This window comes from Lates calcarifer, linkage group LG5 (assembly GCF_001640805.2).
Source record: "Lates calcarifer isolate ASB-BC8 linkage group LG5, TLL_Latcal_v3, whole genome shotgun sequence".
NCBI classification, from domain to species: Eukaryota; Metazoa; Chordata; class Actinopteri; family Centropomidae; genus Lates; species Lates calcarifer.
The window spans coordinates 18,392,893-18,419,792 of record NC_066837.1 but is presented as its reverse complement, the minus strand read 5'-3'; the positions used below and the strand labels follow the sequence as shown (position 1 = coordinate 18,419,792).

The window sequence follows — 26,900 nt, the reverse complement described above, 5'->3', positions numbered from 1 at the left end:
TCACAAGTCTTCGTGTCATATTTTCTTGTTTGCACTGTGCATTACAGTGTCATAAATGGTTAGTTAAGTGTGTATGTAATGCTTATAGATGCCATGTATGCTGTTGGAGGTTAAAATAAAGTGTAATTAAAATTCCAACAACTCCTGTGCTGTTTTGCATTGACACACATTGTGTGGAAACCACATGTATACTTATACTTTATATATTCTATGAAGCATATTTAAGAATGTCTGCATTACACAACAGTCTTTTATGCATCTTGTGTCACTTCATATCTTTCTTTTTCAGATAATGAATTCAGTTGCAGTTGAGTTTCTTTCTGAGCTTGATGATCTCATACAAATCTGAGTTCTGCCTCACTTGCAGGATACACCTGGAGGGTTCATCCCAGATTCTGACTAAATTACATGTTAGATTTACTCAGACTGTGAGCACAAGCTGAATGCAAGGCACGGCACAAACTTGTCCGGCGCACTCATGTTAGTAAATCTGGACCTTTGCGGTATAATCATCCTGTGTTTCCAGCTTTGGAAATAAGTCTTGATGACATAAAACAGCCCAAAACAGTAACAATATTTAGCACATTATCACATACAATAGTACATATCTGAAGGTTTTTCAAAATTGAAAAAAGATTAGTAAAAATGATAAGTAAAAAGTAACAGCAACCAGCAGCTTTGTCTACACAATGAAGTGTGAGAGATTTGACATGAAAATGACAAAGAAAAAGTCACTTTGACGTTCAGAGGTTGAAGGTGTGATAGGTCACTGATAGGCTTTCCAGATGAATGCTTAGCAGCACTGCACTGAAGCACAACTGAGGCTGTGCATGAGCGCACATAACACAATCATACTGAAACACGTGCTCTCTTACACACACACACACACACAGACAGACGGCCACACAGACACACAGAAACACCAACACACACTCACACACACAGAGGGAAAGCTCACTATGCTCTTGTCTGTACTGGTGAATGTGTTCAGTCTGGCCAGTCTGTGAGCTCAGAGGGATTAACAACAGCTAAAGGTGGCAGAGTCCACTTCCAGATCTCTGAGACTCTTTCCTGGCAGATAACTGTATGCCTGTGTGTGTGTGTGTGTGTGTGTGTGTGTGTGTGTGTGTGTGATAAAGAGAAAGAGTGAAATAGTTGAATAACACATCTGAGTGTCTGAAGAGGACTTTAATGCTACTTAAATGCTAAAGCTTACAGAACTGTTTCCTAGCATATCTCTGGCCTTGAAGCTGCACAGACCAGAATTACTTTCAAAAACTGCATTGAGGGGCTGTGAAGTTGTTGCTTTCAAATAAATGTGTGAATGACCGTGATCATTAATCTGTTTGTTGTAATTAGAGACAGGTACAACAATGGTGACTATTCATGTAATGACAGGTTGTTAGTACAATGGTATGGTAAAATGATTTGATTTTATGAATCATATGAAATGGTTACTGTACTGAGAAATGTCGACTTGTCTTCTTGCAACATCAACAACATTATCAGATAATTCTCTGGCATTCTAAACTGACTTGGTCTAAGTTTTAAACATGGGTGATCCCACAAATTAAATAATTTGAGGGAAAATTTGTACTGTAAAATGGTAGTACTGTAACAGGAAGTTGTGTTGACTGCACAGATTACATTTCATAGGTCAAACTTAAGCTAAAAGGTTACAGAAAATTAGTCTACTGATTCCTTTAGCGGTCTCTGTTACATGACCCCTGTCTTTCAAGTCAAAGCAGTCCCTTGAGAGTCTTTTGATACTCAAATACTTTGAGTATGGATATTTGTTGCTGTTCTGTTTTATGGTCTATTGAACCTGCTCACAGAGATTGTGAGAAATCTTTGATGGATTTTTTCCCCTTGACTTGTCAAAAACTAGTGTAAACCATGAGTCCAGAAATAAAACAGTCTCTGATTCTGATAAGCTGACAGCTAGGCAAAAGTCCTCTATTACTTTTATTGTAGCTGCACTGGAAATACCTGGATAAGATGTCATGTCTTCTACAGCTGGGCACTTATCCCTTGAATGAGCGAGGTAATCTTAACAGTACTGAGGTGTTTTAAACACAAACACCCAAGATTTTCTTTAATCATGTGTTGCCAGTCTTATGGTAATACATGACTAGTATGTGACCCATTCACCAGCAATCACAACGCTCTCTAACCTTCAGTTGTCTGAATTTGACTTCTGAGGACAGTATTTAGCTTTGAATGCAGATATCTGCTACATACAAAGAGAGAGTCCTTGAGTGTTTGTTTTAGTGTTTAGATATTTTCAGAGGACAGAAAACAGAAAAAAAATTCTCTGAGGGTATTCTAGTCTTATTCAAGACAAGGTGACACCTCAATCTTGTTTGACACTTCTGTTGATATTTCTGTCACTGACTGCAGCATGCAAGAGGCCAAGCTTTAAATTGACAGAGATATATCTTGGATATTAAAACAGGCTTATCTGCAAGAGGGAGTCAAAAAACATTCCCTTATCTCTGCAGCCTTGTTTTGGGGCACGGAGGATGCAATTCTGCAGAAAATGTTGTGTGTCTATTGGTAAGGGCCAGGGAAAACTGACAATGAATTATTAATAACAAATGTTAGTTTCTCTTGTCTCTGTCCTGTCTCCCTCCGTCCTCTCTCTCTAACCTGTGCTATCACATATCGCCAGCTCTGAAATAGTGAAAATGTTTCTGCCCGCAGATAAGACGTCCCAGAGAGAGGGGGAAAAAAAGGAAAAAAGCGGAAGAAGAGGGGATAAGCGGAGGAGTAGCTGAGCTGAATATCTATCGGGAGATCAGAGTACGGAGCTAATCTGGGTTAAACGGTTGCTCAGCAAGACTCAACAGTCCTCCGAGGTGAGGGGAATACGGCAGGGTGGTGCTTTGTCACCCACAGTTTTTGGCTTTAACTACGGGGGAGTTAGAAGAACCTGGATTTAATCGGACAGCAGCAGACACTTGAATTTCAAGATGTTTGTGTTATTATGCTCTACCTGACCCAATGAGTAGTTTAGAAGTACACTTATACATCAGCAACGCACTGGGAAGCAACATGCTTTCTAATAAATCTGCCTGCTAATAAGTCTCAGAACTTTTTTACAATATGCTGGCACATAGATGTAATTAGCTCTCAACATTTTAGAGCACTCTTTAATAACAAGATGACTACATTAATGATGTGCTTCTGTGTCAACTAAACTAAATCAAGGAACTGACTATTTTTAACTGATTTGGTGAGAAACACTCTGCTCTCTGAGGGAGCTCTCAAAGAACTGTGCTGAGGGAACTAATCCACTTACTACACATACATGAAGATTACAGTTTTAGTTTAATTAACAATATCAAGAATATAGCACATAATGAGGAAGTTGGCGCAAGCCAGCAGACTAATAGTGTGAAGTGTCAGGTAAATACAGTAACTGCCACACTGTAAAGATGACTGGATAGTAGTTAGTAGTCAGCTGGTAGCCAAGCAGTGATTGTAAAGCATCTATGAAGTTGATGCCAATCAGCTAATGCAAGCGCAACTTCAACACTCAACACATGCTTCATTCAACGTAGGCCTCTTGATAATCATCCTTCCTCCCAAGTTGATATCTCTTTGTGTTTGTTGACAATTGTACTTCAGGAAGTGCTTAGGTCAGCAAGAACCCGCAACACATGCGTTCACACACAAATGCTCCACTCCAAATACAGGTCTTTTAAATAATTTTCAGATGGCTTACTGCCTTATTAAAATGGCAGAGTTCCAATTTTAAATCACTTTATTTTGCCAGCTCAGTCTATGCTTCAGGTCCAGAGGTTGTCCAAGTGTTTCAGTAAAAATTTTTTGGCCAGTTTGCTGTCAGTGGAGCATTCGTAACACACAGCCACATCAGTACACCACACCTGACACAGCAGTCATGTGAGATGCAAGATATTCCTTTATTCCCTGAGTGAAAGCATTGAGCTGCAGAGTTATCGGCTGATTGTGTCAGTTTACTGTTACCCAGGAGCCTCTGTCTCTATCTTTGTCTGTGTTTCCCTTTGTCCCCATCTCTGTCTCTGTGTCTCGATTTATCTCATTTGCTCAGCTGTTTTGCAGGAGAAAGCAGTTTCAGCTTTAAAGACACAGAATAATACAGTGACAACCAGTTTCAAATTAAAGAACACTCAGCATTGTTTCTTTACCATGTGGTACATGTGCATTAGTAGTGAGACTGATAATGTCATACTTTATTTTAAGAAACTGAAAGAAATTGAGAACAGTACAGTAACTCACTTTAACACTGTTAAGCTGAGCACACATAGTAATGACTCGAGTTATACACAAGAATTAAAATTTGCAAAATAAAGGTCATGTGCTCTTATAGAGGGCTGTTTAAAGGCTAGAGTGGCATAAAGCAACAGAAATAAGGAAAAAAGATAAATGGTTAATTGTGCTGCAGGCAATCTTTGAACTTTTTACATTAAACCACATTTATCTAGTGACTCCTTTCTTTCAATGTGCAGTGATGTGTTCAATCCCCTGCCATCATCATTTATCCTTCATTACTTTAGCAAATGCTTCAGCTTACTCACCACGCTATACCCATTAGTCTGTCTTAGACTTTGTAAAGTCAAACTTATTCGGCATATTGTTGTCATCCTGTGGAACTGAAATCATGGTGGTTTTTAAAAAAAATGTTGTCATTTGACTGAAAACAGGGGTGCTGTTAGTTTGCGGAAACCCCGAATGTTACAGGGGTACAGAACTGGAAAGAAGCCCAAGAACATGCCAGCGATCATACATATTAATTATATCAGAGCAGCTGTTAAGGTGTTGTCGAGGGGCCTAAAAGCTGCACCCCTGACTAAAAGACTACAGTAGATGCTCATCTATAGTATGTGTTGAGAAAATTTCCAAACACCTTGAGCTAATGAAACCCTTTGAAACTAATTATTTAAAAGTCAAAAAGATGACCATCAAGCTATGGACATGCTGGAGGCACTTCACGTGACAGTACAGTTTAAGAGACAAACCTCGGCCAACAAAAAGACAGATCATTCTTCGAAATAAGAAGATACTCCCCTTGGAGATTAATTTAGTACAGTAACTATGTTGTGGAGGATCATTATCTCACCTTGGAGAAGTATTCTTATGAGTGAAAGTGAGTTTGAGCAGGAAGTTGTTAAAAGTTAGTGATGTGCCCCTAATGAGTCAGCAGGCTCCAGGGAAGTACAGGTGTTCTAGCTTGTCTTCTGTCTTACTAAGGAGATTTTTTTTGTTTGCAGGCATTCCCCTGGATATCTTCTCCAATCCGCCTCTATCAGAGCAGCAAATTTACCGTGCAGAGGAAATCAATATGCTAGTCCTATCATCAGATGAGTGGGTGTGATTTAAGACTGTCTCCTATCAGCTCTCAGCATCTTTAACGACAGCACACATGCGCTGACACGCCCCTTGTATGCGCGCGCCGCACACACACACACACACACACAGACACACACAAATACAACAGCGTATTGGACAGGACAGCACCATGTTGTCCAGGCATAATAAATGAATGTGGATATTGGTGGGAACATAAAACAAAAGTAATTAAAGGGAGCTGAAGGGCCCCAATGCTCAGAGCACTTGATTAATGATGCCTTTCAGCGTACAGGGCTCAACTAGACTGGTCTAACCAGACGAGGCAAGAAAGAGAGAGAGAGAGAATAAGAGGAGAGAGGGAGAGAGAGTTGAATAGGTATGTCATTGACCTTTCCTAAACCTCAGGGGGGTTGTGGGACTGCTGGGTTAAGATAAATGGATAAAGTGGATAGACATGAATGCCTGGTAGGGAAAGACTGAAGAAGGTGTAGCTTGCTTTATAGTAGATCAATACAAATAAATGGTTACATATCATATACCATGACTGGAATTATGAGTGAATTCTTTAAAGCTTGTAATGAATTAACAAATCTTCATCTGAGCCAGGACTCCACAAAGAAATGAACATTCTGGGCATTCCTCTTCATAAATATGAAATCACTGAGGTGCATCCCCTCGTAAAAGTGAGGATAGATGTTCCTTGTTCCATCTGTATTGCTGAAAAATTCAGATAACTCCCTCACTGCAAGCTTCTGGGCAAACAAAAGAGACCGTCTCTTACAAACACTAAAAGTCACATCCTGTTAGGGAAAGCAGAAATCAAGGCTCCATGCGGTAATGACGGCACTTGGAGCTGCTGACCTCAGCAAGCAATTAGGTGCAGGCTGACTGGCATCTCGTCTGGGGGAAATGTGGGATTATATGTGTGTGTGTGTGTGTGTAAGAGAGAGAGAGACAACTTGTGAGAAAGAGGGAGACAGCAAAACAGGTTGTGTGCTGGGAAAACTGCTCCTGAACCCACCCCATAATGCATTTCTCTTGCTCATAATTGGATTTTAAAAATACATGGAGCGGCCTCCTTTATATGTGGTGTCAGGTTGACTCCTGATACCTTCCACTCCCTCTGTTTTGTGGTGTCTCTCTTTCTCTCTGTTCTCCTTTGTTGCCACCTCTGCACACACCTTCACTGTTTTATCTCCTTCTCAGTGTTTCCTCTCTCTGTCTGGCCTCCTACTCATATATGCCCTCTCCTCTTTTAGCTTTTATTGTTGCTTCTTTACGCTGGGAGCAAGAACAAGGAAAGCAAAATGTCAATTGCTGCCATCGCATACAGGGGGTAGATGAAGATACCAATTTATTGTACCAAGAAAGATGAGAGTGGCACAAAGTGGAGTGGCTCCAAGCTGTTTTTAAGGGGCTGGAGGGGAGAAGGCTCAAGCTGGACTCTCAATCTTATTTGTTTCTGTGGCAACAACATGGAGGACCTCTCAATATAATATGGTGCTCACATTGCTGTGTGAAGGGTTGTGCGGTTAATTTTTTTTTTTCAAACAAACTGTGACATTTTAAATTCTTATTTTGGGTATTACTTTACTGTTTTGTTGCCTTGGTCTCATGACTGTCATGGCCTAGTTTCCAAGTTGTTCCATCATTGTAGCAGTGCCAAAAGCCATTAAGCATACTTTTGTAACAGCATGAAAAAAAACCTCTCAGCCTGTTTCTTTTTAACATCTCACTAATCTTTCTTCTTTCTTATGAGGCAGATGTTTTCAGTTTTTTCCTGTCTTCCTGTCTCTTCTTCTTTCTGTATTTAAGTACCTCCCTCCTGTTGAGCCTCTGAGTGCATTCAAACAACAGCAATAATAAGCTGCTGAGACAGGGTTCAGTTGGAAATTGGTGAACACACAAACTGATATTTATGTATGTGTGTGTGTGGTGCAGTGGGTGGGCGATTGGTGCATGTGTGGCAATGTGCATGCACGTTGAGTTGTCAATATCTCATATGCCTCCAATCTTGCACTACATGTAATACTTATCTTATTCTTGCTGTGCTGAGTAATGGTGCATGACAGGTGGTGCAGTACAAGTTTGTATGTGTGTGTGTTGTGAAGTTGTTCCATTATATCACACCATCCAATATTATATGTATTTGACACTGTGCATGTTGATCTCTTGGTCTTTTAGCTGGATGGAGACAGGCAGTGGGCAAAAGTGTGTGTGTGTTTGTTTACGTGACAGACAGTGTGTGTGAATTTAACAAGCTGAATGAGTTACAGTCTGGCATCTAGACAGAGAGATGTACACCTTATTACCAGCAATAATTAATCCATAAGCACAGCCAATAAATGTACCTCCCTGCCTGGTAAATTGCTGACATATACACCCACACACCCATCGACACCTACACACACACTTACATACATGCACCTGACACACAAACACAATAACCATTCACTTACTTGTGTTTCTTGAGTGAGAGCCCCATGTGCTGCTTCATTTGCTGCAGGCCATGGTAGTCGGTGTAGATGAGGTCAAAGGGCAGTGGGCCAGTGAGTGGGCAACTGCCTCTGCCTGGAGGCACGCCGAGAAACCTGCAACACACACACAAATAAAACACTCAGTTTAGACAGGGAGAAGAACATGACAGAGAAGACAGAGGGTTCATTCTAAAAACACTGTGAGCACACAAGCTGTACTTCAGCCTGCGGAGCCACCAGAGCATCCGAGCCATCCATTATTAACTCGGACAAAAATATTTTTTAGAGAAAGGAATGGTAAAGAGAAGGTTAACATACAGCTGCGTTAGCTGGAAGTCAAGTACATCAACATGTGAAGTGGAGGAGCTGAGGATGCCATCTTTTTTTTGGTTTTATTTATCCAATTATTATAAAAAATGCCTACTGACTTTTTCTGTTTTTCTATTGTTCCTTCACATAATTTTAGAAGTGATTCAGAATTTTCAAATGTCCCCGAATCAAAGAGGACATGAGTCAATTTCCTCCAGTTTACATTCCATCCCTAGTCATCTGGCAGCCACAGTCTTAATAACAGAGAGCTGAGCTCAGCCCAGCCAAAAACAGTCTAAGGTCCACATTTTCATTAATTACTGCTGCCGAGCAATAATTATGGATAAAACATTTTCCTGGATATTTCATTTAGATGTAGCAACATGGTTAGAGTTCTTTATTATAATACAGAAATAATATGTTTTCTCTAAAGTTTGAGGGTTTTTAGGGTAGGGATATATGCTCATTGCTCTGCAGTTTATGGACTGTAATAACCTGATAATGAGCCCGTTCTCTCTGTCTGTTTCTGTTGCAATTATCCCCCTTTGCTGCTTTGAAGAAAAATATATAGGCTAGTGTTTAACTTGCTTTCTCTTGAACTGTTGTATAAAACATTTTTACATTTGTTTTCAGTATGGTAATAATGGCTGTACTCCAGAGACTTAAATTACCCAGCGTTAACCCATTAACGCTGGGCAGCATTTAGCATGACAAATACTGTACAATGGCTTTCTCTCAGCACCCCTAACCTCTGCTGCCTTCTGGCATCCCTGAATGCATTTAAACCTGACCTGGTGTTATACTAGTTATATGACTTAATTGCCTCCAAGTATGATGCATATTACACAATTTTAATGATAAGCAAGCATATCTAATTTTGAATATTGTCTTTAGCCATGTTGTTGCATGTCTGTTGGTCAGTTCACCACTTTGGTCCAGAACTAATGACATTCTCATCAGCCTTCATTTAGCTTGAATTTTTGTTTAGTGCTAATTAGCAAATGTTAGCATGCCGAGAACTGAGATGTTGAACGTAGCAAAAAAATTATACCAGCTTAAATTAAGAATGTTAGCTTTGTCATGTCTGACATTGGCTTTCAGTTAAACGACTGCTGTGTGTTGTCCAGTCTCACAGAGCTGACAGCATGGCTGTCATAGTTTTACAGTGCCTCCCAGGTGGACTAAGAAGAAGTAAGATGTAACTATTTCAAATCTAAAAGCTTCAATATCTACATAATAAATGGAATGATACTTGATGACAGTTGAATTCTGGAAAACAAAGACTGCTGATTTACACATTTCCATCATCAGAAGAACTGCATGGTTAGCGCATCAGCAGTGATGGCTGAATAGACAAAGAGCACCAGCTACAGAGACAGAACTACATCAGCAGAAAACCAGGTTTGACTGACAGCTGATCTCTGAGAAGTGCACTAGTGCAAAGACAACACAGCAGTGAGATCTTAATGCTAAAACTGGATTTTTTTATTTTTTATTTTAAAAGAACTGTGCCACTTTAAAACAACAGAAGTATAACATTTTTAGATGATGTGCGCCGCTAGAAGAAATCAAAATCCCTAAACCTGGCCACACACCAAAACAAGAGAGTGAAATAGACTGTATAGTATGAATATCAACTGTAGTAGTCAAAATGATAAGACAAAATGATACAGACCACCAGTATGTGCTTTGAAGAACTTGAGTGACAAAGTAACTCAACAAGTTGATGTGAAATAATCAGATGCCCTTCACTGTTAACATCTTCCCTTTCTTTGAGTTCCTCATATCAAAGTTAAACATCTAATTCTGTGGAGAGAGTCAAAAAGTTAAACAGTGTTTTTGAATGAAAAATTGAATTAAATAGTGCGTTTGTTGATCAGATATTATCGGGTTGGTAATGCTGAGTTCAATCAAAGTCAAGCCATGGGGCACTGAGGAGGCCTTTGGCAAAAACATAATTCAAACAAACAAGATGAAAAGAGCTGAATTGGTAATGACCTGGTTGAATCGCACCATACAGCAACAACAACAGATAGTCGATGGATGGAGGGAGAGAGAGGGGTAAAAGAGGAAGAGATACAGTTATATCCGATGTGTTTAGGTTGTGTGTGTGCATGTGTGACAGGTGCTCTTGTGTGTATGATCTGTACTGTGTTGTATCTGCCTGTCTGTCTATTGACACATACACTCCTACCACTTCCCAAAAGTCTACTTTGATTACAACAAGACTTTCAAGACACAAACACATACACATGCACACCCACACACACACAGACACACAAATACTGTACAAATCAAAGTACAGGAGATATTCATTTCTAGTGTGTGGTGTACTATGCCCAGTTTCACATCCTTGTTTGACTCAGTTTCAGCTCATTGATTGACTAAGGGCCTCTCTGTTACCGTGCCGACAGACCTGCTATTGGATATCTGACCTGTGAGTGGTCTGCTAGCGCTTACTTAGCTCTTATTTCTGTGACAGATGAGGCCAGAGGCTAATGGAGACTGTAATGCAATTCATACCCCCAGTGAATTTCATCTCGCTATGCTAGTTTTACAATGGAGTCTTTTTGGCTGTGCTGCTTATCCAAAGGGTCATTTGATAGTGTTGTGAGGCAGCACTTAAAGAAGGTCTGTTGGCAGCTGCTAACCACCATCAGACAGCAGTGAAAACACATGGATAAGAGAGTTGATGGAGTGATTGAAGTGAAAAATGAAAAAGGTACTAGTGGTGCAAACCAATGAGTGCAGCATGTGGTTTTTGCATATGAGCATGTTTTTGTTTGGGGTATTGAGATAAATGACAAACTGATTGCTATCTGACATTTGCTCATTGATTAAGACTGTGAGATGCAGTTGAAAGCTCTATTAAGTGGTTAAGTTTGGAGTTGAAATTATTTTGTCAAATTTCAATTCCTAAAGTCATTAATGGACATTCTCTCTCTGTGTAAAAACATAAAAAAGCAATATTCCTCATTTATTCAATTCGACTTTCCTGTTTATCACTATACATGCACCAGGAAATCTAGGCTGTTGTTGAAACTTTCACAGAAAAAACCTGTGACACATCTAAAATGATGCTGGTGCTGCCTGAAATGTCATTGTAAAAGAATTCATGACTTGAAAAAAAAAAAAAAACATTAAAAATGCATGACTAAAATTAAACAGAATTATATAAACAAGTTCATGATTTGTCTAATTGCACTAAGTATTTACATCGACTGAAGGATTAAGATCCTCCTCTTAAGTGAAAGTAGTGATACCACACTGTGTCAATCCTCAATTACAAGTATAAAAGTAAAAACAAAGAAGTGTTTTCATCAAACTGTACTTACAGTAAAAGTACTCACTACACTGCATAATTCATGTTTTAATATATAGCATAATTTGAATGATCATATATCACAGTATATTATAGGATTATTATTATTGATGTCTAAATGTGCAAAGAGAATTTAAAGTTGTAGCATCTTGTTGGACAGTTTGCCCTTGATTAGTTAAAAGGACAATATTTGCCTCTGAAATGCAGGAAAAGTACAAATTAGCAGAAAATGGAGATGTACAAGTACTTCAAAATGCACAAGTCGTAGATGAACTTACTAAGACTGGACTGAGACTAATGTGAGACTATTTGTCAAATGACTACAACTAAATCAAATCAGTAGTAGTAATTAATTAATCCTATGTGTTTAACAACATTGTTATGTTTGTGTATTTGGAAATACTTTGTCATTTCCATGTCTCCTACTTTTACTTTTAAATCCAAAGCAGGCAGTGTAAATGTAAATACTGTCTACATCCAAGCATTTTAGAAGCTACCCACCATCTGTGGTTTGAAGCCCTTTAACACATTATGAAATAGAATGATGGGATTTCAAGTGTGCACTTTGCCTGGAGTGTGGTGCCTCATTAGTCTTGTTTCCATTAGAGATACAGTGTCCATCCTTACAGATAAAGAAGAACCCTCTTAGTTAAAGAGGTCTACTCAGAGTCCATTCAATGAGAACCAATCACATCACAGAGATGTCAGGAAGCAGCAAGCTTTCTATAGGTTTATTTAGACTTGCTACAAAACTTCTACATAAAAATATGAATGAACATTGTCCTAAAACCATACTCCTCAACTTAAGAGAGCAGAAAGCTACACAGATGTAGCTAAAACAAAATTCAGAGTTAGAGGGAGAGAGAATGGTAGCCACCAGCTACAGCTTAATTAACTTAATTTGAATTGTTAATTAACTCTTTTCTTATAAAGCTGTGGACAAAAAACTTAAACATGTGCTTATTAGGCCTCACCATGAGCATTGTGTACTGCATTTCATTACATGACTCAAAGTCAAACACATTTAACAGATTATGTGAAGATAAACCATGAGTTGGGTCATTTTTTGTCAAGTCTAAATGCATGTACTGGGCTGTATGTACAGTGTAACAGATTTACCCAGTCTTGGCATAATCATTATTAGTAAAATATCTATATGCTCAAAGGCATAGGGGGATCAGAAGTGGGGCAGGGAGGAAGTTATTTACTCAAATATAAAAGAACTGAACAAATAACATGATGATATGACTATTCACTGTGCTTTCCATAATAATGGTGGTTTAAAATGTTATGTAACCCTCTGTATTATAACCCTAAAATCATTGTTTCCTTCCTGACATTCTGATAAACATTATAAATATATCATATGGTATATATTTAAACATTTCTGGTGTGAAAATAACACCCTTGTATGTGCTAAGATGTTCTCTGAAAAAATTAGGTAAAAAAAAAAAAAGTTCTTTCTTATGCAGAGAGGGTAACACTCAAGGTGGAGGTATGAGTGGAAGAGAAGGTTTAAGGAGGGACAAAATGAAATATGAACATCTTGAATGAGGCCTGGGAATGATTTGGCATTTTAAAAAATGGTTTGACTACAGTGTCCTTGTAAACCTCCCAGTGTTGCCTCAAGTTCCAAGATTTTCATACAGGCTGTTCCTCTGGCTGCATATTCTCACATTTTTGCTTCCGTAATAGAACACCTTCAGTCACATTTGCACATTATGTTTTTTTCCTCACAATCTCATTAAGTCCCTTACTCCTCCCCTTCTGTAAAAAACTCATGACTTCGGACTGGGAAGTTGGGAAGTGTGATAATGAGAAAAGGCTCAGAGTAGCCTCAGATACACTCTGTAGCTTCCACTGTGTTTGTGTAGATGGCATGTCTTTGGTCAGTGTTTATGTTTATAGTGAACAGGCATTATTGACAAGGGTAAACATATCATCAAATTATTAATGTCTCAAGACTGAAAAGTAATCTGTTAATAGTGGCAGCTTGAGACTATCCATGAGCAGTTGACTTTGAAGTTATAAAAAATCCATTTTGTTGTATCAATAACGGGCTACATTAATTTCTCACACAAAATTAAATTCACACACACACACACACACACACATATATATATATACAGTATATATACCCTCATCAACATTGTGTAACACACACACACACACACACACACACACACACACACACACACACACACACAGAAAAAGCTATTATTCATGATAATCACTATACCATCTCTGGTTATTCACTGAGCAAAGCCAGCAATAACATAATATGTATAATCCATTTTCATCACGCCGTGCTGGAGCTCAGTCAGTCCTTTTGTTTGCCTGCAGAGGTCTATCAGTCTCTCCCATCTGTCTATCTGTCTGTCTGACTGTCATAACAGGGGACAATGAAGCTGTCGAGAAAGGGTTTAGATAATTGCAGTCATGCTAACTGAGAATCAAAAGAATAAGAGGAAGAAAAAAATAAGAAAAACTAAGAAAGAAAAAACACAGACTGTAATGTACCAACAGCTGAGAAAACAGCAGCATGGCTGAACACAAGAGCTCCTTTGGTTCCTCATTTTCCAGCAGCAACCCGTTTCTCTCATTCTTTCCCTCTAATCCTTGTCTTTTGGCAGCCACTCAACCATAGCATATCATCCAAGACTGAACACGATTTGTTTATTCCTGAAATAGTCGTGTTTAGTCTCTCTTTTGTTAAGGAACATTGAGGGCCATTTTTGCTCATGACACTACAATGAATACCTGACCTCTGGATGGTATTTCATACAAAGCTCAACTCAGCAAGCTGTGCATTAAATTCACCCTCTGATAAAGGCTGGTACAGTATAAACACCTTGCTCACACCTTGTATAGGACAATTCAAAGGCATTCAACTAAATGTGTATGTTGTACTAATTGGACACACTGCTGGTGTTAGAAACGAACAATATCAGGCTTGTGAAAAACAAACAACAACAAAAAGTACTGTAGTTATAGAAAGGCATACAAATTGCAGTACTAAAACCAAATACAAGACCAGAGCATAGCACTCAAATTCAGATGTCTAGAGGTGCAACATTTGGAACACACACACAATAGAGTCATACAACATATAAACTAAAGTAGTGCACAATATACAAGCAACACAAATATTAACATATTAAGACATGGATGAATGCTGGCATGCAGAAAAGACCCTATTCACAGATTCAAAATAGACATCATCAATATACACACATCAGGATGCACACACACACACACACACAAACACACACACACACACACTCAGGATGGCAACCATCCCAGACACAATTCCAGTGCCATGCCATACCACATGGGAGTCCAATTACCTAAGGCTCTCTTGACTCCTGGCTGGCACCTAGTCAATGAGCCCTCAGACTGAACACAGACACATACATGCACACACACAGACAGAGAGAAAGGCAATGAAATGCCACAGAGTATGAGAATACAGCAGTGATAGAGGGCAAGAGAACAGTGTGCCAATTAATATTTCCTTACTAATATCAATTTAAAGAACATTCAGAGTCTATAAAGCCTGTTTAATGAAACAGCTGTTCATATGAAAAAACACTGAAAAAACAGTGTTGCTCATGCATTTGTTGACCATGTCCCACAGTCCAAAAGTGATGTGGCATGGTCCTGTGCTCATGAAGCCTTTGTAACAGGGCAATGTCCACTGTTGACAGAACAAAAACTAGCAAAAACAGAAAATACAAGGACATCTGTAGGATGTAGCAAAAGCAGTTATTCCACTACAATCATTAATCAAACTGAAGTGTTTTAGTTGTTATACAAGACAACTCTGATGGGATGTGGTCCATTGACAACTGTGACGCTTTGCCTGTGCTTTCCTCAGACCTCCAAATATAACATGTGCTTGTTAGAGCCGGCTGATATTTAAATATCATTTTTTAAGATTATATTGTTGTGTTGTTGTTCAGATTAATGATTTCATGAATATTGTAATGTAATAACAACATACAGTAAGTTATTCAAGTTTACATTACATGTGAGAGAAGCTTTGTCTGAAGGGATGTGATGAACATTAATTTGATTAGTGATTTTTCCTTTTTCTTTCTTTTGTCATATTGTGTTACAGAGTGATGTAAGAAAGTATTTATAATCATGTCATGATATTAATGTCAGCAATATGATGTGTGTTTTTGCAATGTTGTATTGTGTTGTGTGTGTATGATACGTTAGTTATGCTATAAACTGTAGCTATTCTGTTCAATACCACATGGCTGTATTGATCGCCTAAGGGGCAATTTAGGAGAGTGTTATTAGACGCACAAAAGCACAAAATGTGAAATAACACACAGTGTATTGCTTGTACAGAACTAATATCTGTCATTTTTCCCAATATATATGTGGTGTGTAGTATGTGTATGTGTCTTGGTAAAGTAGTGTAGAAACAGAGATATTTCATTCTCTTATTCCTGCTCCATGGTCTGTACTCATTGGATAAGTTGATGCATTGGTTACTGTCATGCCCCTTTTTCCATTCCTACAGTATATGTGTGTGTGTGTGTGTGTGTGTGTGTGTGTGTGTGTGTGTGTGTGTTTGTCACATACCAAACAGCTGGCAACACAGAGAGAACAAATGAGCCATACTATCCAAAGGGATGCGTGACCAACTGTCTGTATGTACTGTACTTGTGAGTATATACATTTGTATTGTGTTCACGTGTCTGTGATTTGTGTGTTGGTGTGTGAGTGTATTTGTCTGCATGAGACAAAAGTTGAAGGGCATTCCAATCAGTGCTGTCAGCTAAAGTCATCCCCACTGTCCTGGCTGACAGGGGGCGAGACGCGGTCAGCAGTGAGAAGGGGGTGGTAGCAGCGGAGATTGTGACAAGCACTGCACAGTGTGTGTACATGTGCGTATGTGTGTCCTGCCATAAAAAAATCCCAATCTTGACAAAACAGACTGATGGTCAAGTTTGGCATCAGATCCAGATCAAATCCAGATTTTGCTGAGGCCTGGTTCAGACACCTGGAATCTTCCCAGTACAACCTCAGTCTGATCTGCTGGCCAGCAAGCAGCTTCACTGGAGCAGTTGAGGTTAAGGGCCTTGCTCAAGGGCACCACAGCAGTGATAATAAGGGGTGGGCAACTGCTGCTTTTTCACTGTTCTCCCCCAGATTTATCCTGCTGGTCTGGCAACTGAATCAGCGACCTCCTGGACACAAGCTCACTTCTTTAACCTTTAGTCCACCACTGACCCATCTTGTGACTGTGAGGTCCATAGCATAAAATTCACATCATTTTCATAGCAACACCTTGTGCCCTATGGATGGGGACACGATCATCCTGAAAGTGACCACTCCCATCAGGATGGAAATGTTTCATTATGGAATAAAATTGATGACTCAGAGCAACAGTGTATTGATTTGCAGTGACCCTTTCCTCTAAAGAGACAAGTGGGCCCAAACCATGCCAGCAAAATGCCTACTCACAGCATAACAGAGACCACACTGCAAGGGTCAGGCATTCAGGCCTGTACTGTTCTCTTGGTGTACGCCACACATGCACTTGACCACTTGTTGAGAAAATTGTGAAGGGTGACTTGTGTTCTCAATTTGAATGAAGCATTTTCAGCTTCATAATAACAAGAAATTATTTTTTTGTTTTGGCATCTTGCTACCTGGACAGCCGAGATTAATCTACACAAGCATTATGCATGCAAATATACAGTCCTCACTCTGGCAGGAGAGGAAACAGAAAACAATATGGTAATCACTTCTATTTCCATATAGGAGAATTGTCAAGCCAAGAGAGTACATTTAGAGAGCAAAGATGGTGTGAAATTGAACTAAATGTAACTTTCATCAGCAGATTTTAGAATAAAACATTGAGGGAAATGTGTGCTTGGTGTGCAAAATGTTTACAAGCCTAATAGAAGGGACACGCAAAAAATTAACTGTGAAACCAAAAAAAAAAAAAAAAAAAAATCCTAGATGTCATGAAAATGTTGCCTTGGTGTTGCATAAGGTAGCATCAAAAAGTTTCTGCCTTAAAACTCACTGAGTTGATTTTGGTTAAAAAAGTTTATCACCGTGACATGATGACAAAATTGTGCAACACCAGCTTGATCCTCTTATGTGTGGACCCTGGAGGCAGCTGTAGGCAGTATAATACTCCCATTTTAGGATCTACTTTACATGTCTAGAAGTAACCTCAGTGATGTGTGTGTGTGTGTGTGTGTGTGTGGTAGCATAGGTAGCTGGAATATTAAAATTCCCTGACTGAAAGAGTAAATGCTGTTGTAAATCAACATTTTCTTAATTCCCAGCTCAATCACACACACACACACACACACACACACACAGCATAATCAAACATTCAAACACTCATGTAATCATCTGTTTCCACATCCGCCTCTGATTGCACCCAGGGGATGGCAATCTGTTTGCGTGTTGGCAAAGTTTCTCTTACTTGACACAGATGCACACAAACACACACAAGCAGATATATACATACCACTCAATGCAATCTTTTTCACTCAAGCGCTCACATGCACCAAAACACACATACATATACAGCACTGCTAGAAGCAGCTGACAGGCCCCAGTTATCATCCAAGGCAGGGTGCAGTAGATAAGGAAGCCGCAAGGCATCATAAACACCAATACACAGGGTGAGGGAGAAGGGCTGCGAGAGCAGCAGAGGGAGGGATGAATCAGAGATGAAAGAAGTAAGAGGAAAAAATTCAACACTCCTGTCAGAGATAATAAAATTCTCAGATGAAGAGCTACAGTGGAGAGAGGGAGAATTAGAGACGCACGGGTAGAGAGAGAGAGAGAGAGAAAGATGGGGGACCAAGGTGAAAGGAGAAATGACAAGTCTGTTGCAAGGAGCGACTAGTCAGAGAGAGAGAGAGAGTGGGAGTGAGTGAGAGGAGAGAGGAGGGAGGGGGAGAAAGAAATCAGGTAATGCTGGACAGAAAGATTAAGAGGCTGAAACAGGTAAAAAAAGAGATTCTGGACAGGGAGATATCAGTTTCTCAGAGAGGAAAAGGGTGTGTGGTGTGTGTGTGTGTGTGTGAGAGAGAGAGAGTTAAAAAGGAGAGAGAGGCAGCTATACAATGAAGTGATGAAAGAATGGAAAATGCACCTCTAAGACCTCCAAGGTCTAACTTTGGGCTCTAGATGAAATATGAATTTACAGATAAATATTTTCACCTACACACACACACACACACACACACACACACACACACACACGCGCGGCGCGCGCACGCACACACAAGTGCACATGCTGCATATGCACCCTGTGCTAATAAAGCCCGCTCCTGCTTTGTCTCCCTAGACGTCAGGCGGTCTGCTCGTTTCCCTTTGTCAGCAACTTTTGATCTAATCCCGCTAAATCAAGAAGAATAAGAGTCGGCATTGGTTGTGACAGAGGAAGTCGAGGGAACTAAAAATGTGCACACACATACCGATGGGATACACACATGAGACCACACACACCAGACACACATATGAAATGCATATGGTTGGATATGGGTGTGTAAATAGATACTTTGGCAGATGTACATATCATTATGCTCTCGCACATGGTGCAGATCAGATAAATCCACTTTTCAACCTGCCACCGGCACTCAGGAAGTAATGAAACAGACGCAGAGTGCCAGTCAAGTGATACAGCAGGCAGATGCCTTTAGCTCGAGTGTGGAGCACACACACACGCATACGGATGAATGTGTAGGAACAAACACTTACACTCACAAATCATCTGAAGTCAAGTGGATGTGTGGATGCAAGTGCCATCCCACATCCCAGTGTGCACACACACACAACATATTCAAGTGAACTCATTAGTATTACCCCGCTGACAGGGCAGAGCTCCAACTGAGAACTAGTTTTTATCAATGTGTGCCGTAGACCATCGACCTTCTGAAGCTGCACTCAGATGCCTCAATTGAGCTTGAGCTCACACCTGACATTACACTTTCAAACCCCCACTGGTGCTACAGAAAAGACTCTTCTGGCAGCAGTCAAACGACAGAGAGTAAACCCACCTCTCATCTGTGCCTTGATAACGTGCGGAAAAAGTTTACAGCCTTGTTTTCCTCGGGAACTCATCGTTCGGACTTGACAAGTGTTAATTAGCAAGTTGTTTGTTCACACCTAGAGCTGATATAACTCTGGGGCAGCCATGCAAAAGTAGAAAAACTGTTATGGGAATCATGACTCTTATCCATTAGGAGCAAAGTAGGAAATAATGGGCTGCAGTTTTAAAGCCAGAAAGTCAAAAGGGGACGTTATGGTGGATGACTGGGTCAAATGTTCTAAAAGGGAGGCCACAGTTTGCTTCCTGTTTTCTACTAGCAGACAATGTTTCTTTTTTTAAAAAAAAAAAAAAAAAAATGATCACCATTGATCCCTGCCCTCAAACAAGTAGTTTTTAAATCATGTTATGCATCTAGTGGTGGGCCAGTAATGTTGGTCAATCTGTCTGGTTGTTGGTTGGTCAGTCCATCACTTTGGAACAGACTAAAAAGTCTAATCTAAAAGACTAATTTAATCTAATGTTCTTCAGAGAGCAGCAAGATCTTTCCCTTATCCTAACCAAGTTATTCTGATGTAAAATATGAAGGAATTGTTGGAAATTTTCCAAATATACTCTTTTCAGAGTGAAATGACAGATGTGAAAACAGAGCAATTATCTGTAAGTGACACAACTGAGGTCCATGTAAAAGGGCTGGTAAATGGAAGAGTTGCACAGGTTGCAAACAGGGTTCAAATCCACCACATTCTGGATTTGAACTCAATAAAGAATGAAAGACTCTGAGGAGAAACATAAAAGCAGTGGTTTGTTGGGGACATAGATGTTTCAGGCCCTCATATATCTGCTCACATCTCTCCATCAGACAAATGGAGCAGAAACACAATGTCGGTTTGCCGGTGAAGGAGCTGTAAAGAGGCTGTTAGAGCAGCGTCTGTCGGCACTGATACTGCAGGCATCCACAATGAGAACTGCCAGTGTATTTTATAACTGCCTTTGCTTTCTTGAGTTCAGTTATTATCCAGAATTTGCTGCACAAACCAGAGATAGAGTGAGGGGAGATAGGAGTGATGTGCGCATAAAGGAAAAGGCTAAAGTGAGACAAGGTGGGAAATCAAAAAAGGAAAGGTGAGAGAAAAGACAGCAATCTATTTAGATTTAGTGAAATCAACACCTTTCTTCGCTCAACCTAATTTCAAGGCTCACTGCCCTAAAATGGCCCAATTTTCTCCCAAAGAGGGCACAGAAATATCAGGTGTACTTACATCAGTTTGAGCCTGGCTCTGACAGGCCGTTGCTTTTTAAGCCATTAGCAAGAGGAGGCAGTGACAGCATCATTGAGCCAAATGTTTTGGATTCTTATGTTAACTCCCAAGGACGCCTCGTAAGGTGGAGTACACAGACACGAATCCCAATTATGCTTGACTTTGCTCAGATCAGCTGCACTCTCTTTTCAATGAAAGTAGAGATAACAAGGGCTCTGATATAACTAACAAGCACTGTCAAGCCTGCTAAAGGAAAATGTGGATAGTAAGAGGTTTCTGACCCCATTTTTAGCAGTACTTGGCACAGACGTGATAAATTGGTGTCTCTGGTTTGAATGTCATTTAACTTACTGAAGGTTTCCAGATAAAGTTAAATCCTCTAATGGGTAGATAAAGAACAAAGAGTTGACACTGACCCAATGCACAGATAAAGCTGTTATGCTTATACTGAATCACTGATAAAACTGAAAATAAAACAGTTTGTTGGGAAAGTAAGGATAAGAGGCCAGAGTATGAGAACACTATACACTGAATGTGATCTCCTACCAACTGTTTGGTTTTATGATGCACATAACTGATGATGAAACTATTGATATTTTCTTTTAGTGTGTGACTACAAACTTTCCCAACATCAAAAGTGATGACTCTGTGCTTACTCTGCAGGTGCTGCACACTAATTTATCAGTAGTGGTCACACGCCATTGCACTGAGAACCAATTAAGAACCATTATGTGGTTCATAATCTTTCAAGTCAGGGCTCATTATTTCTCTTAACCCAAGAATGAATTTCATTCTTTCAGCCACACCCTACAGTATCTATGAAGTTAGATCTATCACTAAGTTCCTGAGTGAATGGCGTTACTATGGTTACTAAATTACTTGTAGTGTCTCACTCAGTTTTTGATAAATTAGAGAAAGACTGTCCACCGATGTGTCTCTCCGCATTATTTTTTACCACAGGACTATTTCTGGTCTGAATCCCTGACAAATCAAACAAACACTGACATGTAGCTCTTTGACTATAAAAGAAAAAAAATTGTCTTTTTGAATACAGCCTCATTTGCTCACACTTGTTCAATTTATGGTGTTTAATCCAAAAATGCTTCCATGTGTCACTTTTCAGATGGTTTGGTCTCATTATTATCTGCTTAATTTGTGTTAGCCAACAACAGTGGCCTAGTTTACTGAGGGAAGGAGCGCTGTAACAGGTCAGACAGACAGAAATTAGGTTGAGTTATGATGGTGCCTAAATTTCTGCTGTATAATATAGTCAGATGTGTTACTACAAAAGATTACACTTCCTCCAACTTCTCTTTTCTGCCCTTTTCTTTATTTCCTTCTCTGTCTGCCTTGGGCAACTTCTCGTGAGAAATAAAGCTCGGCAAAGGAAAGGAGGTTGATGAATGGCTGATAGTGTCGGTTTTACTGGAACTCAGCTCAATGTGTCCCCGGGCCTTGAAGCCTATTCAGAGCTAGAACTCTCCCTCCCCTGCTTCTATTCCCCAGTAAGAGGAGATTGAAAAGCCCTCAGCGCCAGGGCCTGGGATGAGGAAACACACACACTCCCATGCAACATACACACACCTTGTCTCTGACACATTCCCTTTCTGTACCTGTCTGTCTAGCTTTTCTTTTTTTCCTCACTTTGTTCACCCAGAGCCAACAGTTTGGGCCCTCAAGCCGGTAGAGACTGACCTCCCTTAGCCTTTCTACACATAGTCAGACAACTGAAGCTGTATAAAGACCTAGATGGAAACTGTCCACTCTAACCCTCACTCTTCATCAACCACAGTCTTATATCTCCTCAGAGACATAGACTGCATTCCATTTAGGATTATCAGGCCACACTCTTGTCATTTCACATGTCTTGTATCTGGATAAAATCTTGTGAAGTTACTTAATACACTTTTGTATTAAATACAACCTAGTCACATACTGTATATGGGTGTTGGTATGCCAGATTGTAAATCCAATTGTATCAATCTTAGTCTTCCCGGGCTACTTGCAAACCAGATTTGGCTCTACTACAGTGTGCTGTTCGATAGCTACTAAAATGCTATAAGAAAAATAACTTGTGCACGGTTCCAGTTTAGTTACAACATTTAACAGTTGGAAACTAGCTGGCTAACAACTATCCATAAATTCACATGGATGACACACATTTAAGGGAATAGTTTTATTATGGCTGAACTGATCTGGGATCAGATAAATGCTAGACCAGACTGATGTGCTGTCTGTATGATTGTATGTGTTGAAATTGCTGGAATCACTTTTCTTTCTGTCTCAAGTGACAGAAAGAATGACAGCTAATTTCAGCGTAAGTCCAGCTGCCATTATCACACAGGAAAGACATGGCAGATGCTACTTCCACAGATCCCTTACTGATACAGTCGAACATGGGAGGTGTACAGATTGCATATGTGTCTTGGAAAAATGTGTGTCTTGTGTCTTTTTAACTTCTGACTAAAATGTGGGATATTTCAATCAAATGCTTCTTGGAAAGCTACTGAACCTGCCCAAGACACATGAGGTGACTAAGTATAAATGGGGTCTATGTTCCAGCACGTGATTGTGCATGCTGACTGGACACTTAAATGGAACACAGCACACTCATTATTAATAGTTACACCTGTGCTTTTTCTTGCTGTGGGAAGTAAAAATATCAGCTGTGATAAAGGTCCCTGAAGAGAAATATGAAATGTAAATAAATGTCCATTTAAGCCCTTACCAAACAAGTTCACACAATGCTGAGTAAACCTATCAGCGCCAAGTAAATCTCTCTGTATTTTGCAGTATACTGGGGTTTGTGACATTCCTGCACTGGTGCACTCCTAGTGATGTGTTTTATGTCAACTAGCAATAACTGGTTTGCAATCGACGCTGAGCACAAACACAGATTACCAGTGGTGTGCCATCATAAGCATGTGGCAACACTCTCTGTGTAATTACTCTGAACGCTAGATGGGGGAGACAGAAGTTCTGCAAAATCAAAAACTGTTATATTATTTCAAAATATGACCATGCTCCTCTTGTTATAAAACTGTCCTCATGTTTACAGTCTGCAAACTCAGTTAGTAGTTACGAGACTAAATGTACCTGCATATACAGATACAGTCACAACAGTACACAGAAGATTGTGCTAAATCAGCTAAAGAAGCATAAGCAGAAGCCTGTCCTATTTGTATTTCAGAGTCCCAGTTGTGTCATGCAGACCAATTAGAGGTAAAGACACGCAGAGATGTGAGTCAAAGCCAACACCAGTAACAAAAGACACAGTCACCCATGGGCCACAACTGTTTCTCCCCTCAGTTCTTCAAATCTGAGACAAGGAATAAGGGAAGTCATTACAAAATGTGCGCTCTGCTGTGGTGTACGCGCGTGTGTGTCTGTAAGGGGTTAGAAGTAAGGGTAGGGGTGATGAAATGCTGTAAAAATCTGGAAAGTTGCTAACAAGCACATTGATTTGAGCTTAGAGGGGGAACAAACTGTAGGGAGGGGGAGAACGAAACAGAGAGACAAAGAGAAAGGGAGCCAGACATATAGAAACAGAAAGAGAAACAAAGGTGAGGAGACACAAGGCAAGAGAGAAGGAGAAGAGAGGAGTGGAGGATGCTTGCGGTTTGTTTCTGCTAACTCACACACTTTAAGCAGAAATGATGCAGACTGAGCATACTACTCATTTGCACGCTCTAGTTTTTAACAAAAAGACATGCTGACACTCCTTCCCACATACCAACACACGCACACACACACACACACACACACACAAACATCTCCCACAACAGATTAATGTTAATGTGCTACAGTTTTGCCTTAAAGAGGGAGCTACCGCTCCAGACTCTTTAGGTAGTTTCAAACACCTCAGCACGTCTTCTGGAATAAAGAGAAGGGATACACACTCCCTACATAACTCAAAGTTTGGATATTTTTAATAGGGGACGCTTCTCCACCCACTTTTACAGCCAAGTGTATAATCATGTTTCAAGTCAGCTGCTTTACAAGTTGTTTCCCCCTAAACCCTGCATAGTTGCTCACCTGCATAACAAAGTCAGAAAGAACAGAGAGGTATTAAAGTTATGAAAAATATACGAGAAAGCACGGATGTCAGGAAAGTGAGAACAGCCTAATTGCAAGGGAGAGGCAAGTAGAGCATGATTGGGGTTTTAAAGAGGATATGTGTGCAGGAGGGTGCGCTCTCATCCGCCTGAGGTGGGTATAATATGGCGGCTTGTAGCCAGCCGGTGGGAGAGAGAGAGGTGAACTCAGGTCACCGACTCCAGTATCTCTACAGGCTTCACTTTAATGATGGTGGAAGGTGAGGGAGTCAGGTTGATGGTGGGTGACGGAGGGAGACAAGACATGGGGAGACAATGGGAGAAGGAGAGAGAGAGAGAGGGAAAAAAGGGAGGGTTTATGAGGCACAGAGATACATAGAGTGAGACTTTGATGGACTTTACAGGAAAACAAACACCTCATAACAAAACAAAGGAAGAAGTAGTGAACACCAGTAAAAAAAAAAGAGCAACTCCCACAACCATGCAGTTATTCTGCTGTAACTACAATGTCCTCGACCTGGCAGTTACAGACACACAAATCATTTCACAAGGTCTGAACACATTTAGTTCACTGATGCTGAGAAATGGATGAAAGCAAGAGATGAAATAGTGACCAAAAGCAACTGGAGTCACTATTAGAAAACAGAACAGATTAAAAGAAGGTGAAGTGTCCACAGAGAGAGCTGACATGTAGCTATGGTCAAACTAAAGCACTCAGAAGGCAGAGAGAAAAATAGAGGAAAGAGGAAAAACAAGTGTGCAACTGAGAGAATCTGAGGACCAATCCAATTTTATACAGCATTACGTAACCTCCAGTAGATAGTTCTTTTTGCATTAATCTCTTGGGTTATGCAAGCCATCACTGGGTCAAAGAGCTAGACTTATAGCAATGAGCTTATGATGCAAACTAGCATTAGTGCTTTTACAGCACGCTGCCACTGCTGTAGTAGTATGTATATATACACACACACAGATTTACAAGCACATGTGCTTACACACAGACCAAATAGGTAGATTAAGCACACACATACACACACCAGCTCTACCGAAGCAGCTGAAGGCCCAAAGGTAATGCTTACGGTTGCCCTGCTTTATAGTTAGACACCAGAGGCTCTGTAGGCTTTGAATACTGCTGCCTGTCTTAACAATTCAAAAGCCAAATTTCCCTGACCTTTGAACACAGGACTGAGATTTATGGGCATGCTACAATGTGCACATGTATAATGTAGAAAAGAAGTGGGGAAAAAAACAGAATAAAAACCCCAGATATGTCAGTTTAGTATGAGGGCACAGTGTCAAAATCATTGCACTAGATAAAAAACACCAGCCCGTTCACTCACTTACCCTTACTGTGAGAGAGAGCTTAAAGCAACCAGAGGATTTAACTCTGAGAAAGATAGACTGATGCTGATTGAGATTTGCTTGTTATGTGAAGGTTTGGCCTCAGTAGTTTGACTGACAAAAGGAGAGGGCAAGCAGGAGGGTGAGCAACACCACCGTGGAAGCAGAAGTAGAATCACAGGGAATGTAGGTGGCAATGTACAGAGGCATAAAAAAGAAAAAAAACAACTTAAAAGAAGTTTTATGGTACAGATGAAAGTTAAAGTGCAAAAGATTTGTGAGCAGATGGCCTTTACAGCAACTGTTAACTGTTATTAAGAGTGGTATAAAACCTGATCTCAGCCACAACTGGGAACTGAAGTGTTATCTTGTCTCCTTGTGGCCCAGGAATGCCTGACTCAGCAGCTTGAGAGAAAGTTATGAAGAAACACAAATGACTAGAAAACAGTAGCATTAAGTCACCAAAGCAGCATTTCTTCATAGCAGCCACATAAACTCACATCAGCAGCATTAAATCATAGCAGCAGAATTAATAGCCAACACTAACATTAAATCATAACAGCAGCATTAACTAACAACAGCAGCCAATGGCATTTAAAGACTCTTCAGGGCAGGGGCGGAATGACAAAGGGACACCTCTACTGTGCACAGGATAAGGATGTGGTTACCAACCAAAAAGGAACTTGAATACCCATCAAGTGCCCCAGTGATCTGAACCATGGAAATTGAGGGGCATTTGATACACTTATATTAGAACCTGGGTGG

General features: G+C 40.1%; 1 protein-coding gene across 1 annotated transcript in view; it reads right to left on the bottom strand.

The window, feature by feature from the left end:
- LOC108875950 (alpha-1,6-mannosylglycoprotein 6-beta-N-acetylglucosaminyltransferase B) overlaps positions 1 to 26,900 on the bottom strand; it is a 102,303-nt gene that overhangs the window by 14,742 nt on the left and 60,661 nt on the right. The window contains exon 9 of the mRNA XM_018665181.2: positions 7,794 to 7,925. Within this exon, the coding sequence (XP_018520697.1) occupies positions 7,794 to 7,925 (132 nt within the window). The remainder of the gene's footprint in view (positions 1 to 7,793; positions 7,926 to 26,900) is intronic.